The 16,529-nt window shown below is 41.7% G+C and overlaps 1 protein-coding gene across 4 annotated transcripts; it reads right to left on the bottom strand.

Annotated features, from left to right (window-relative positions):
• Positions 1–5,679: 5,679 nt before the first annotated feature.
• pnliprp1.S (pancreatic lipase-related protein 1 S homeolog) lies at positions 5,680–15,120 on the bottom strand. Of its 4 annotated transcripts, NM_001094231.1 has the most exon segments (13): positions 5,680–6,479; positions 6,979–7,146; positions 8,018–8,129; positions 8,343–8,469; positions 8,811–8,929; positions 9,465–9,584; positions 9,670–9,789; positions 10,093–10,201; positions 10,316–10,450; positions 10,903–11,028; positions 11,410–11,564; positions 13,106–13,154; positions 15,110–15,120. In NM_001094231.1, coding segments are annotated over 12 exon segments (1,419 nt in total). In that variant the 5' UTR covers positions 15,110–15,120; the 3' UTR covers positions 5,680–6,400.
• Between the last annotated feature and the right edge of the window lie 1,409 nt (positions 15,121–16,529).

Genomic DNA, 16,529 nt, shown 5'->3' with positions numbered 1-16,529 from the left:
CCATGGCCCGTGTTATGGAACAGTGAGCAGTCCACAATCACACAGATTCCACCAGGGTTTCTATTTGCAACTGTGCAGCAAGGAGTATCCTTGATTTAACTGGTGTAAAGACTCAATGGAGCTTCTGGTGCAACTATCTCCATCTGGCCTTACTGTCACCACCTTATCCTAGTATTTCCATCGGGTTCTACTTTTACCATCACAGGTCTCTGTCCTGTTCTATCTCCATCTAGCATTACTGTCTTCATCAGACCCTACTGCCTTTATCTTGCCCTACTGTCTCCATCTGACTTTACTATCTCCATCCTGTCCTACTATTTTCATATGACCCTACTGGTTTCATGTAGCCCTACTGAATCCATTTCACTCTTTCTCCATCTTCTCAAGTGTCTCTATCTATTGCCTAGTTTCCATCTTGCCCTACTGTCTTGCTCTATTGTATCCATCTCACTCTATTATCTCCATCTTGCCATGCTGTTTGTCCTACTGTTTCCATCTTGCCCTGCTATTTCCATCTGTCTTCACCTTGCCCAAATGTCTCCATCATGTGCTACTGTTTGCACCCAACGGTCTCCCTCTTGCCCTGCTGTTTACTTCTTACCCTACTTCTCCATCTTGTCCTACTGTCTCCATCTTGTCCTACTTCTCCATCTTGTCCTACTGTCTCCATCTTGTCCTACTGTCTCCATCTTGTCCTACTGTCTCCATCTTGCCCTACTGTCTCTATCCTATACTACTATTTTCATGTAGCCGTACTGTCACCATCTCACTCTTCCTCAATTTTCCCTAATTTCTCTATGTTTCCATATTGCCCTTCTTTCTTGCTCCACTTTCTCCATTTTGCACTTGTGCTACTGTCTCCATCTTGCCCTGCTAATTACATATAGTACCATCAATACCAATTATTCCCTCCTTTTTCTCCCTACAGCTCATGTATGACAATTGTATGACAAGCTAAAACACTTCTTACAAATGCAAATCATGACATGATATTCTTCTTTATGTCACTCCCATGAGATTATTCTGGAACAATTGAGTGGCCCATAAGCAATGACAATATGTATAACAAAAAAGGCAGTTAATTAGTGCTCTCTATTGCTTCAATAAAGTGACTTAAATAATGTTCCAAGGTTAGTGGCAATGAGTTAAAATGCTATTTGTATAAATCAAGGACATCCATCCTGCAGGCTTCAACCAGGCGTGATGTCACTACTAATGATGTGTTATATAACATCTGACATCATGTTCCCCCACCCACCCCGGCATATGTTCTACTCCCCTAACACTGTCCCTGCAAATACACAATAATACTAAAGAGATGATAGATAGATAGATAGATAGACAGACAGACAGACAGACAGACAGACAGACAGACAGACAGACAGACAGACAGATAGATAGATAGATAGATAGATAGATAGATAGATAGATAGATAGATAGATAGACATAGATAGAGAGATAGATAGATAGATAGATACTGGATGAATAGAGAGATAGATAGATAGATAGAGAGATAGATAGATAGATAGATAGATAATAGATAGATAGATAGATAGATAGATAGATAGATAGATAGATAGATAGATAGATAGATAGATACTGGATGAATAGAGAGATAGATAGACATGACAAAGAGAGACAAATGGATGATAGAAAGAGAGATAGAGATAAAATGACAGATGATAATAATAATCTCTCTCTCTCTCTCTCTCTCTCTCTCTCTATCATCTATCTATCATCTATGTATCTCTCTCTCTCTATCATCTATCTATCATCTATGTATCTCTATCTATCTATCTATCTATCTATCTATCTATCTATCTATCTATCTATCTATCTATCTATCTATCTATCTATCTATCTGTCTCTCCATCCATCATCTATGTATCATCTATCTATCTCTCCATCCATCCATCTATCAATCTATCATCTATGTAACACAAGGAAACTCACCAACTAAATAAGTGCTGATTTTATCTGGAGGGGTTTGTGTTGGGAACTAAAGTGTAATTATTAGTAATTAGTAGCAATAATAATTAGAGTTATTAGCGCCCTCAGCTCTGCCCTCCGCTGCCTCTGACCCACATTTTACTTTCCCTTTTTAAGTACAATTTTGTTTTGGTTCAGGCGTTGGTGCAAAGTCGCCAGTGTAAATGTGAGTAAATGTGAGTAAATATTTAATATTAAGCACATTCCAATGGCAGGGAATCATGGAATTCTGTCCCGGGGCTTTCCTATTTTCTGGCATTTGCAACTTAATCCTCGTATTTACTTTATTTATCCACAAAATTTACAAACGGCTCAGAATGTGATTGGGGACATTTTAAAGTTAAACCTTTGAGAATGAACTGGAATAGGGGAAAAACTCAGATTCCTGCACAAATACATCTTTATTGTACAGTAAATGTGACTATTACTTTAATTGGATCTGTGAGATAAAAACACTGGGCTGGGAGTAAAAGCAGAAATAATCCAATTCCGCTTCATGGCTTATAAATAAAGTGACTTCGGAGAATCTTCCAATCACATTGCAATAAATCTTCTGCGACCAGATCTCCCGAGTTGCAGCCTGGACTTAACTCCTTCCCAGCCGCGGCCCTCGCTATAAATCCCTCTCTGTGTGATGTGACATCGATAGAACCCGGGCACCGAATATATTGGAATTTATTCTTTATAATCAGAGGGGGATTGTCATGTCATATCTGTCTAATCATATGTCTCTCTCTCTCAAATCAAATCAAATCAAATGAGCTTTATTAGCAGGAGCAAATACATTAATCATTGCCAAAGCAGGTATAGGGGTGAAATGGGTGGGGTTAAAGGGGGGGGGTTTCTGGGAATAGGGGATAAGTGGGGTCTCTCTCAGTCTATGACAGTCTCTTATATATTGTGCAGCTATTGTTACTGTCAGTGTCTTTTCTCCCAATAGGAAGTGGAGTTTCCTCTCTTCTTTTATGGATGTGAAGTCTGGGATGTGACGGGAAAATCTCTGGAAATGGGGTTCTCTCAGTGCTGAGTATTTGGGGCTCATCCTCCACTGTCTCCTGGTTACATCGCTGGCACAGTCTGTTCTCTTTGGGTCTGTAGGTCTGTCTGTGCCGTCCCAGTTCTATCTCCAAGTTGTGGCCATTCAGTCTGTACATACTCTGTCTGTCTTTGGGGTTCTGTAGCCTTTCCAGATATGGGGCCAGTCTGTACTCTCGCCCCAGTGATTGGTAAATAGAAAGTTTCTGGGAATTTGATATTTCCTTCCTCCAGTCACAGACGTATTGCTCTTTGTATTTGTTTATTTTTTGTGTTATTTGGCCTTTTGTCAGTTGGTGGAAGTCTTGTTGTGCAGGGTGCTGATCAGTTGTTTCAGGGTGCATGCTTGCCCTTTTGTCTCTATCTTGCCCTACTGTCTCCATCTTGCCCTTTTGTCTCTATCTTGCCCTACTGTCTCCATCTTGCCCTTTTGTCTCTATCTTGTCCTACTGTCTTCATCTTGTCCTATTGTCTCTATCTTGTCCTACTGTCTTCATCTTGAGATACTGTCTCCATCTTGCCTTACTGTCTCCATCTTGCCTGACTGTCTCCATCTTGCCCTACTGTTTCCATCTTGTCCTACTGTCTCCATCTTGCCGTACTGTCTCCATCTTGCCCTACTGTCTCCATCTTGTCCTACTGTCTCCATCTTGTCCTACTGTCTCCATCTTGTCCTACTGTCTCCATCTTGCCCTTCTGTCTCCATCTTTCTCTACTGTCTCCATCTTGTCCTACTGTCTCCTTCTTGCCTTGCTGTCTCCATCTTGCCCTACTGTCTCCATCTACTGTCTCCATCTTGTCCTACTGTCTCCTGCTTGCTCTACTGTCTCCATCTTGTCCTACTGTCTCCATCTTGTCCTACTGTCTCCATCTTCCCTACTGTCTCCATCTTGCCCTACTGTCTCCATCTTGTCCTACTGTCTCCTTCTTGCCTTACTGTCTCCATCTTGCCCTACTGTCTCCATCTACTGTCTCCATCTTGTCGTACTGTCTCCTGCTTGCTCTACTGTCTCCATCTTGTCCTACTGTCTCCATCTTGTCCTACTGTCTCCATCTTGCCCTACTGTCTCCATCTTGCCCTACTGTCTCCATCTTGTCCTACTGTCTCCTTCTTGCCTTACTGTCTCCATCTTGCCCTACTGTCTCCATCTACTGTCTCCATCTTGTCCTACTGTCTCCTGCTTGCTCTACTGTCTCCATCTTGCCCTACTGTCTCCATCTTGCCCTACTGTCTCCTTCTTGCCACTATTCTTCTTCCTCATTGTAAATATTGCTCTTTAAGACAGAGTGCACCATTTGTGGGGCCAAACAGCTTTGCCTGTTACAAACACTAATGCCTTTCTGCATTCCCATATTCAGAACCATATGTGCAAAGAAAGAGGAATATTAACTGGACAATGAGGGACATCTAGTGGCGGCCAATATAAATCCATAGTACAGTGACACTGTGTCGATATATTATATATGTGTTTATTTATTATATTTACTGTCTGTGTGTATATGATATTTGGGCTAGTCAGATATCATAAAGATATTGTAACAAGGCAGATAGGGAATAGCAATTTAGGTTTAAGGACAGATAACATATATATATATATATAATAGGCTTCTGAGAATCTTTCATTGCCCAGGAGCAGACGAGCGGATCAGCAGGGTGCAGCAGGCGAGGCCTCTATCTCTCTCTCTAGACCTCCCAGAAGGAAGGCAGGGGGATTCCTATCCAAGGGAGGCTCATTCTGTACAAATTAGAGTTAATTAGAGCCTGGGTTAGAGCCGCCCTATCAGGGGAAGGCAGTGGGACACCCAGACAGCTGTTATTTACCTTGACAGACTCCAGGCAAAGGAGTAACCTCCCTAATTATAACTCAGGCAGGACAATGAGACTCAAATTGGCCATTCTTCCTTTAAAACAAGGGCCATATTAATACTGTTTACTCACACAAGGAAAATAAGCGGGTGGGTTTTTGTTTCCTTTGCAGAGGCCGGGGCTTTTGTGCTATTTCTCAGGCAGTTCTGTAGGAAGAGAAAAGCCCCTTTGCACCGACCCTTCTCCCCTCCACAGACTCCCCGGTGTTCCTTTCAACCAAGAGGAATTTCTGCTGCAATTGCAACTCCTGCCTGTGCCCTAACTGCCCATCTGGGGGAAAAGAATTGTTTCAACTGTGTGTTTGGGAGGGTCATTTGTTGATTTTTTTCAGAATCCTTCATCTTCCTACAGATTCTAAAGAGTTAATTTGTTGGATTTAAAGGGAAATGGCAAAGTCCAGAATGTTCCATTTCAGCTCTTGTGTGCCCAGAACATTCCTCTCTATTCTCTTCTATAAAGATTTTATTTGCCGGCGGTGAAATTCGCTGTAAATTTATTCGCCTATCACTAATCAGGAATGCACGGAAAACTGATCCCACCAGGAAACTGAGATCAGAAGCTTGCCAGGAAAATTAGATCATGAGCCCACAAGAGAACTGAAATCAGGAGCCCCTATATCAATGAGTAACTGCCCAATGCCCCTTTAAATTTTCAGTTTTCCAGCCAATGCGCAATGACGTCATGACACCGACGCGCTTCAAACCCGGAAGCACACACTATGTGGCTTAATATAAAAGTAAAGTAGTTAATAGGAAAGAGGGAAAAGCATTTGAAAACTACAAGTCTGTGGGGGCAGAAGCTGCATTTAATGAATATAAACACTATAATAAATGTTGTAAAGCAGCAATCCGGAAGGCAAAGATATGAAATGAGGAGAGCATTGCGGCTGAGGCTAAGACTTACCCCAGTCTTACTGTTAAGTATATTAATAGTAAAAAGGTGCAGGTTGAGAGTGTTTCTCCATTAAATAATGGTACCAGTATGGTTGTAACTGATACAGAAAAGGCAAATGTGCTAAATCAGTTCTCTTCTTCAGTGTATACAATAGGCACTGATGGCTCAGCTCCATCTAGTCAGTGGCTGACTCAGGATATGATTCATAAAGCTTTAATAAGAATGAATGTAAGCAAGGTGCCAGGGCTTGATGGCATACACCCCCGGGTTCTAAGAGAGCTTAGTTCAGTTTTAGACCCTATTTCTGATTTTCCCAGATTTTTTCATCTGGTATGGTGCCTATGGATTGGAGAAAAGCTGGTGTCATTCCAATAAATATATAAATGAATATTAGCTCTGACGTTCTATTCATCTGTCAGTGTATCGTGTGCTGTGATTGGACAAGTGGACACCGCATTGTAATTGGACAGAACTTCAGTCGAGCTAACGGTGCCCCAGGCAGGGAGCCAAGATGCTGAAAGTGGCATCAAAGATTCCCATGGACTTGTAATTTAAGAAAATAAAAGCAGACGGGTTATGAATCTTTTTTCTTTCTTTATACCCTTTAATAGAGATTATTTGGTTGCTGAGGAACAAGACGTCAAGCTCTGAAGGCTTTTCACTCTCACTGTGTCTTTCCCACAAAACTTGTACCTAAAAAACCAAAATTATCCATCACAACCTTGATCAACGGCGATAACGCCATCATGGCGGCATCTGTCATGTCTCATGGTGAGTGGCGTATAGAGCATACCCTGTAGTTACAGGGGGCTGGGGAATTGGGGGGCTCATGTCTGCTTCCTCCATAGCTAAAAAGAACCCCATCCCAGCTGCTCTCTTACCTGCGGTGGGGAAGGGGGGCAAGTGGGCATGGGGCAGGGAGTGGGCAGAGGCGAGAGGATTAGGAGGATGAGGATCGGAGTGCATTGAGACCCTCCAAAGGTTTTTTGCAGGGGGGCTTCTACGCCACTGCTTCTGTTATTCTCTGCACTGCAGGTCCTGACTATGTGTACCACTGATACAGTGTGAGAGTGTCATCTATCCCCCAGCCAGGAATCCAGAAGCTTTATGGGTAATGGCGTCTTGGCTTGAAGGGAGCCTGCAGGAATGTTTAGGAGATATTAAGGATCAGCCATTAGCACAGAATACATACGTCTGTCCGTCCTTCCCATATTGCACAGATATCATCTCAGCGCCGACTTTAGACGGAATGATGTCGATGAGGCTCTTGTTCCAGGAGAAGCTCACGGTTGTGAGGGGTCCGACATCGACCTCTACATCAATGAAGGCTGTGTAGGTCTGTCCTGGTTTAATTAACCGTCTAGGCATATGGGAAATAGAAATTATATAAACACCAAAGTCAATTAAAAAGTTAAGAATTATTATGTATACAACAATTCTGGCAGCCAAGTGATCACGTCTCATATAGCAATGTGCGAAATTCTGCATTTCGCATTTTTTCACAAAACTGCAGCAAAATTTTGCCAGGAAAGAATTTGCAGCTACAAAAAAGTCGTCATAAGAAAAAACGCCCATTGACAGGGCAGATTCACTCATCACTTGTCTTAAACCCAAAGTAACTATTGGCCGAGACCGAGAGTGACACCTAGTGGTGGAATGAACAAAGGTAATGGCAGACCCAGTGGCTGCACTTGCAGACACATATTAAGGTCCTTATATATCTTCAGATATCTTCTAGTTCCCAGATGAAGGTCCCTGAATTACAAAGACCCACCCCTTACAGAGGAAGACATTTTACACCCTAGCCCCTCAGAAAAGCAGATATCTGTCCCCACCACCCCACTAGTGACCCATCAACAAGGAGCAGGAATAGTGGGCATGGGATGAGGTTGGTTCCTGCTCAGTGATGTGGCTGAACATGGCAGTTGACAACCCCATTATCCAGGTATGTTTTGGTAGATCAGATAAAGAAGAGCAGGATTGTATTATGTCAAAGTCCAGGGGCACCAAACGGGTTAGTTGTCCTTTAAGAAGTACCTGATGTAGATGTGTCTTTTTACCATGTATCTCTACTACTGTGGGTGCCACAAGCCTGCAAAGGCTGAGCAACATGTGCACCCCACTTATCCCCAATCTACTGAGATGATTCCAGTTTTCTCATTGGGGGGTTTAATTCTCCTTTAAACCACTGGCACCTGTGTATTATAAAGGTTACTCCCTTATAAACTTACCTGGCAATCTCTTGTCCTGTGGTGCTCCCCTTAACTCCATGTAAAGACACTTGAATGGATCCCAAGAAATTCAGCCTGCCGGTGGTCTTCACAGTGACCCTGTATCTCCAGCCTACGTGGGAAGAACATTAAAAGGCACAACTATTGAGACCACCCCATTACACCCATGCCCCCCTCTACACACACTGATTCTTACACACATTCTGTGAACTACAACTCACAGCCCTATAGGGTCATGACACGGGGTACCTATTGTTGCTCACACTGGAGGAGATTGAGCCAATGCAAATCTGTGGAGCAGGAATAGGCCCAGGGCAAGACTTACGCGAATAAGGCTTTTCACTTCCAGTGTTCAAGAAATAAGAATGTTCATTTATTCCATGGCCAGAAAATAAATCTGCATAGTGACCCATTAAAGGGCAACCAGAACTAGGGCATGGGAATCCGTTACCCTGGGGGAGGGGAAAGGAAGAAGCATCAGAAATGAAAATGAGATATAATAATGTGATAATAAAAATGTGATATATAATGTGGTGCATTGGATCAGCAAGATAATGATGGCAATGGGTACAGGCAAAACTAATAAAGAGTGCAGTATAGGGGCCTAATATGTTGTAATATTGACTGACCTGGGCCACTTATCACTGAACCTCTAGTTTCTATAAAGAGTTTAACTACGACATGCCAGAGGCTATGCACAATCTTAGGGGGCTGTTCTTGCTGAACTGAGTCTATTACAAAGAAATACCTTTGCCTCTCTACAATCTATTAATATCCTTATGTTCTTCATCACCTTAGTGAATTCTCCATATGAAGTGCTGGGATATCCAATGAATCCATTGGGAGAGGTGATACTTTCAGTGTAATATTTGTAGCTCCGGAGGTGGTTGCAGGCAAATATATCCCTGGATCCTGGAGGGCAAAAGTAATACACTGAAATCATTAACATACTCAGAACCCATGGGCCCAAAATAAAATGTCCAGTTCATAATGAGCTTACAGATATTTGTCTGTAGCAGTCATACCTCTATAATTCCAGGGGTACCCAGGGTACAAAAAAACACTCACCCCAAATCTTCTCCTAACTGACCTTCAGACTGGACCCCCTTAGCTCATAACAAGGTTACAGATATATAGAAACATTGGGGTGTCACCCTGCTATAGTTCCAGGGGTACCCAGGGTACAAATAAACACTCACCCCAAATCTCCCCCTAACTGACCTTCAGACTGGGCCCCCTTAGCTCATAACAAGGTTACAGATATATAGAAACATTGGGGTGTCACCCTGCTATAGTTCCAGGGGTACCCAGGGTACAAATAAGCACTCACCCCAAATCTCCCCCTAACTGACCTTCAGACTGGGCCCCTTAATATATCTAGTTTTGTAATGTTAAAATCTATACACACAGAAAGACTGGCTCCATAGAAGTGATCAGAAGTTATTACCTTCCCAAAGTCCATCAATATCCAGGAGTTTGGCCACAATGGGTTTGTTACACCCCCTCATGCTCTCGCCCCCGTTTGGGAAGAAATCCATGTGTCCAACCGACTGCCTCATTCCGTAACCTGATATATAAAATAATAATGTTCAATACGTTTGGAAGAAAAGCTTTTTGCCCACCAGTCGGTATTTAATCATTTCGGTACAGACCCATTTTGGGTATAAGGGGAGATGTGTCCGTATGAATGACATCGACAAAGAGAGCGTCGGTTGGATCCAGTCTGACCTCAGGGGGCGTGTCCTGGAAGAAAGGACCAGCCGGATCAAGACCTGCGTTTGGAGGAGGAGACAATTCAATTAATAGCAACTCATTTATAGCAGGTGTTCCTCGAAGGCGGGGCTTATCTGCACTATGTCATGTGACTGATTCTGAGACAACCAAACCCTGCTTTGCCTTTGTTGGTTCTCTAATAACATTCTAAAAGAAGAATAAAGGGTAAGTACAGCACAGTAGGTCCAATCAAAACGATTAAATAAAAATATACAGAGAAGAAAGCAAATAAGCAACATGGCAGCTTCAACCCATCCGTAGAAATAGAATATGGTGAACTTTGTACTCCTCTCTCAACCTACCTGTGATACGTCCAATGCCGGGCAGCCGCTTCCCAACCTCCCCAGCCGTGTGAGATCCTAAACTGTGGCCGATCACATGCACCTTGGACAGAGAGTAGTTCATATTGTTCTGCAAGAGTTAAACAGAAATAATATATATTATTATATATAACATCCAGAGTCGACTCTCAAATACTCAACATTTACGTTAAGTTCCCCTTTAATCAAGGAACAATGAACTTACTGAGAGGAAGCTGATGAAATAGGCTAGCTCCGCCCCCACAACGCGGATGTTATTGGCTGCCTGGCTGTATAGGGTACGGGATCCCCCACTCCAGTCGACGCAGAAACAGTTCACGTCTTCGACTTTTAGCATCGTCTGAAAAGCAAAAAACTAATTATTGCACAAGAGTGGCCCACAAGGGGCCCAAAAGGTTTAAGGGACCTCCAAGTGATCACTAACTACCCCTAATCAAATCAATGTAAATTGTTTTATAGGCTCGACTGATCACTTTTTTAATTTCAAACCTTTATATAAATATTTTTTTAGCTTTCATAATATTAGCAGTTGTACAGAATTGTGGATGCAGGAAGCGTCTCCTGATGCTTTTCTCCTCATTTATTACTTTATCAGGTTGTTAGATGAAGCCAGAAAAGAGTAAATTGAGCAGTAACTTTTTCTTCTGTTGGCAAATCATGGTATTAGCAGTGAAAAAATTGCCAATTTCTTAAAATTTAAAGGAAATTAAAGCAATAGCATTCTAAATAATGGGTTTCTGGATAGTGGATTCCATATCTGCCTGTTTGGTGTATAGGAAAGCAGAAACTTACCTTGCACATATTTACCAGCCAGTTCTCCTCTCCCTGTTCAAGGAATCCGTGGATAATAAAGCGACTTTTCCTGTTGGTCTTGAAATTTGTTAGTGGCAAAGCTGAGGGGTTCAATGGGCGGAGCTCCTGTAACAGACATTGGTATAATTACATTTTACTGACCATCCATGGAACCCAGATCCCTACACCCAACCACTTACCCCCATATGTGTCTAATATGAAGGTACAGAGACAAGAGGAAAGTGTTGGAAGGGTTACTGTCTGCTCTCTCTCATTTCCCTACAGAAATAGGGATTGGTAACACTAGATAGGTACCTAATATATAGAGACAAGAGGAAAGTGTTGGAAGGGTTACTGTCTGCTCTCTCTCATTTCCCTACAGAAATAGGGATTGGTAGCACTAGATAGGTACCTAATATATAGAGACAGAGACAAATAAAGTTTGTGATCGGCTGATTCAGTAACTGAATGTATCTGTAACTCATTGAGCAAATTACCCAGACGTACTTGGAACGTATCAGGGTTTTCTCTAGTGAACATTAATAGGTGAGTGTTAATATGTTCTGGAGACTCGGGCAGCCTTCCTATGAGCCGTTCCAATGTTCCGCTCCACGGTTTGTCGTCAGTGAAACAACCAATCTTGTCATAACAGACTTTCCCTGCTGAACATTCAGATAAACAGAATTGTGTTACTCACAGACCTTAAAGGGATACTGTCATGGGAAAAAAAAATTTCAAAATGAATCAGTTAATAGTGCTGATCCAGCAAAATTCTGCACTGAAATCCATTTCTCAAAAGAGCAAACAGATTTTTTTATATTCAATTTTGAAATCTGACATGGGGCTAGACATATTGTCAATTTTCCAGCTGCCCCAAGTCATGTGACTTCTGCTCTGATAAACTTCAATCACTCTTTACTGCTGTACTGCAAGTTGGAGTGATATCCCCCCCTCCCTTCCCCCCAGCAGCCTAACAACAGAACAATGGGAAGGTAACCAGATAGCAGCTCCCTAACACAAGATAACAGCTGCCTGGTAGATCTAAGAACAACACTCAATAGTAAAAACCCATGTCCCACTGAGACTCCTTCAGTTACATTGAGAAGGAAAAACAGCAGCCTGCCAGAAAGCATTTCTCTCCTAAAGTGCAGGCACAAGTCACATGACCAGGGGCAGCTGGGAAATTGACAAAATGTCTAGCCCCATGTCAGATTTCAAAATTGAATATAAAAAAATCTGTTTGCTCTTTTGAGAAATGGATTTCAGTGCAGAATTCTGCAGGAGTAACACTATTAACTGGTGCGTTTTGAAAAAAAACATGTTTTCCGACGACAGGATCCCTTTAAATAGAAGGGGACAGAAATGTGCCACAGAAATGCCTATTATGTTATTTATTTATTTGTTATATATTTGTTTAATATGACCCTCCCCCCAGTATGCACCCCCAGACCCAGCTGGAAGACCTTGCCAAGTGACTGAACTTTTTCATTTCCCTTATTTATTTCATTGCTGGTCTCTTTCCTTTCTCTACTTGGGCAATGTCTATTTTAGTCATTAAAAATAACCCATATTGTGAATTTAGATCTATGCACCAATCCTCCCAGACCAAGCTGCAGTCATGGATATGCCTATATCATGTAGAAGTGCAAGGCCAAGTGGAGGCTCTATGGTGTGTGTGTGCGCTATGGTAGCTTCAGCCTCTTCACCCCTGAGTTAAGGTTTAGTATGGTGTAGAGAGTGAAATTCTGAGACAAGTTTTTTATTATTTGTGGTTTTTGACTTATTTAGCTTTTTATTCAGCAGCTCTCCAGTTTGCAATGATCTGGTTGCTAGGGTCCACATTATCCTAGCAACCATGCGCTGATTTGAATAAGAGACTGGAATATGAATAGGAGAGGCCTGAATAGAAAGATAAGTAATAAAAAGTAGCAATAATAATACATTTGTAGCCTTACAGAGCATTTGCTTTTAGATCGGATACACCAATTTATTCTGGGCATTTGTTCACAATAGTGTCCCATTTACAAAAGGCTGGGCACAAAATCTGGAGCTGCTGGTGCAAGAAGCTGTCTATCCATGTCTGAACTACAACTCCCAGCATTCTTTATTAATATAACACCTCTAATTCCATTCTCAGCAGTATTTCTTTAGGAGATTTAACTTGAGTCTGTTTGTACTGATCCTGATGAGATCAGTTTCTTACCTTGCACATAACCCAACAGAAAGAAAATCAGTCCCCAGCACCCCGACATCTGCAAATAGAAAAGGGGGATTCAATTGTAATTAAATAGACAAATTCTTCATTTTCAGGCAGACGCTCAGTGCAATAGTGACCCCTCATCACTAGAGTTAGTATATGCCCAGTTTGAGGCTCACACCAAAATGAAGTACAGGTATGGGATTTGCTATCTGGAAACCCGTTATCCAGTAGGCTCCAAACTACGGGATAGTCAGCTTCCATAGTCTCTGTTTTATCCAAATAATCCACATATTTAAAATTGATTTCCCTTTTCTGTGTAATAATAAAACAGTCGCTTGTACTTGATCCCAACTAAGATATAATTAATCCTTATTGGAAGCAAACCCAGCCTATTGGCTTTATTTCATGTTTATATGATTTTCTAGTAGACTTAAATGGTATGTAAAGGCAAACAAATAAAATCCCATTTTCCTTTCTTTAATGAAAAAGAAACCTATCTCCAATATACTTTCATTAAAAAATATGTACTGTTTTTATAAGAAACCTGAGTGTATGCAGTGAAATTCTCCCTTCATTTACTGCTGTGGATAGGAATTGTCAGACGGTCCCTAACTGCTCTGCAGGGAAACAATCATACTTATGAACAGCAGGGGGAGCCCCCGCCTTACTTCCCAGCCATGCAGAACTCAAGCAGCTTTGTTTGTTTCCCTGTAGAGCAGTCAGCGACTGTGTAGAAATTTGTATTGGATTTTATTTTTGCCTTGACATCCCCTTTACTGTTTCCAACTCCAGCTGCAGGGACAAAGATCATGGAGCCAGATTTAAACAGATAAACTGGGATTCTATTTGGAGGATTATTTTGCTGCAGCCACTAGTTCTGCAGAGTTGGAGAAAGTTTATATTAAACAATACAAAAACTATAAAATCCACATTAGATCACATGACAACACAGGAGCCAGTGCAGTCTGTATATTCTGATTATTAATCAGTCTTGCTGTATCGACTTCTGGCAGATATTATTTGACTTGTGCTGTTTTGATAATTTATGACGATCCCTAAGCAGCCCAGATCACACTGAGCATGTGCACAGTCTTGGTCTTGCAAAGATGTATAACAAAGTTACAAGACGGTGACCCCCTGTGGCCAACTTTGAAAGCATAAATCATTTGTTTGATTAGACTTGTGGTGCAGTAAATTCGTGTTTATGTTTAGTATACAAAATACAGCATTTCTAGCCTTATTCTATTTTAGACTTTACTTCCCCTTTAATGATTTAAGATTCAAATTATGGAAAGATCCATTATCCAGAAAGCTCAAAGTCCCGAGCATTCTGGATACCTGTACTTTGTACTTGATCCCAACTAAGATATAATGAATCCTTCCTGGAAGCAGAACCAGCCTATTGGGTTTATTTAATGTTTATATGATTTTCTAGTAGATTTAAGGTATGAAGATCCAAATTACAGAAAGACTTGTTATCCAGAAAGCTCCAAGCCCCGAGCATTCTGGATAACAGGTCCCATACCTGTACCTTGTACTTGATCCCAACTAAGATATAATTATTTCTTATTGGAAACAGAGCCAGCCCGTTTGCGTTTATTTCATGTTTATATGATTTATTAGTAGACTTAAGGTGTGAAGATCCAAATACGGATTATTAATTAGTGATCGGCGAATTTATTCGCCAGGTGCGAATTCGCATGATTCATCGGCAGCGAATAAATTCGCAAAGCGAGCACTCAAAGAAAAATGGATGATGGCGTCAAAAAAAATGGACGCCGGCGTAAAAAAATGGACGCTGGCATCAAAAATGAGACGCTGGCTCCATTTGCAAATTTTTCGCCGTTCCGCGAATTTCGCACGAATTCGCCCATGACTATTATTAATAACAAGTTGTAATGCAGCCTCCCCTATATCCAGTGAGTTCACAATTAGGATTTAATTTCGGTCCCTGGTTGGGCAACTACAAGCCTCTCTGTGCTTATAATATCCAATATCAGGACTTACCTCACTGATGGTTCCAAAGCACCTGCTCCGGGTCTGGTTCTGCACAGAACTAATATACAGAGCCAGGTGGGAGGGGGAAAGTCAGATTTCGTTACACAAAGCCCTCCCTTCTCTGGGGCAGGTCCCCCACCTGGTAAATTCAGTGGAATATATATAAATAAATATATATATAATCATTTAAGGGGAACTCCATCCAACACCTGTTATTTGCACAGCAGCTTGTAATTGTTACTGATACCAATGTTTTCTTATCCTTTTCACAGACACACACAGACATGTGCAAATACAGACACGTAATGATAAGAAATATCTGTGCCAGCTGAACATGTGCCACTGAAGAATATCCTGCCCCTCAATTCCGGGCCATCGCCATGACTGTGCCAAGAAATGACCCACCCAGATCTGTAAAAATGGCCAACTGCATGGAAGTCGTTCAAGTGCCACTGGAGCTCATTAGTGATGGGCGAATTTGCGCCGTTCGTTTTTTTACGCCGGCGCCCGTTTTTTTACGCCGGTGCCCGTTTTTGACGCTGGCGCCCGTTTTTTTGAAAAAATATTTTTTGACGCGGGCGACTTTTTGCCGCGAATTTTCGCGGGCGTTTCGCGAATTTATTCGCTGGCGGCGAATCGCGCAAATTCGCGCCTACTGAATAAATTCGCCCATCACTAGAGTTCATAGAAAAGAATGATCATTATATAGTAAATAAAGAATCCCCTACAAGGATATTATAAGTTACCGAGGAGTTTCCGAAACAAGAGGCCTCCTATTTATACTTTATTTATTATAATACACAAGTTTCAGTAAATCATGTGACAGAAAAATCACTAAGCTCCGATTATAACCGATGACATCACTAAGGATATAATTTACAGGAAATTCACGGCTCATCTATTATATATATACAAATACACATGTGGCAGTTGGATTATAATGAGATTGATACATGTCCTAAAACTGCCAGTTTTCAGGCTTTACTGCTTGGATTTTTTCAGGTGCAGATGGGGTCAATCACCCACATCCTAATCGGCTCTGGAATGTCCAGTGATTCGGTACAACAGGTTTGTTTAGAAATTCCGCCCGAGTCAGTGGGGCCAGAAGAAAGATCTTTACATGCCCAAATGTTTTCCCCTGACTGCCAATATGTATTTATTATCTCTACTCTACTTATATAGAGTCAAAATATTCTGCAGCACCGTACTGAGATTATACATTATTATCATCAATCTCTGCCCCAGTGAGTTTACAATCTAAAATCCCTATCACTTTCCCCATAGTCCCTATCTCATTCCCATCAGTCCCTGTCCCAGTGGAGTTTACAATCTAAGGTCCCTATCACATTCCCATCAGTCCCTGTCCCAGTGAGCTTACAATCTAAGGTCCCTATCACATTCCCATCAGTCCCTGTCCCAGTGAGCTTAC

The sequence above is a fragment of the Xenopus laevis genome, chromosome 7S, assembly GCF_017654675.1.
Source record: "Xenopus laevis strain J_2021 chromosome 7S, Xenopus_laevis_v10.1, whole genome shotgun sequence".
Taxonomy (NCBI): domain Eukaryota; kingdom Metazoa; phylum Chordata; class Amphibia; order Anura; family Pipidae; genus Xenopus; species Xenopus laevis.
This window is presented reverse-complemented; position numbering and strand designations above follow the sequence as displayed.

Bases quoted from the DNA above. Each gene is read 5' to 3' on its own strand.
- pnliprp1.S (XM_041570521.1), bottom strand. From the start codon at position 13,154: ATGTCGGGGTGCTGGGGACTGATTTTCTTTCTGTTGGGTTATGTGCAA. The intron at 10,451-10,902 runs GTAAGTTTCTGC...TTTGCTTTTCAG, and splicing joins GGCTGGTAAATATGTGCAAG to ACGATGCTAAAAGTCGAAGA. The intron at 9,790-10,092 runs GTAGGTTGAGAG...CTCCAAACGCAG, and splicing joins CGGCATTGGACGTATCACAG to GTCTTGATCCGGCTGGTCCT.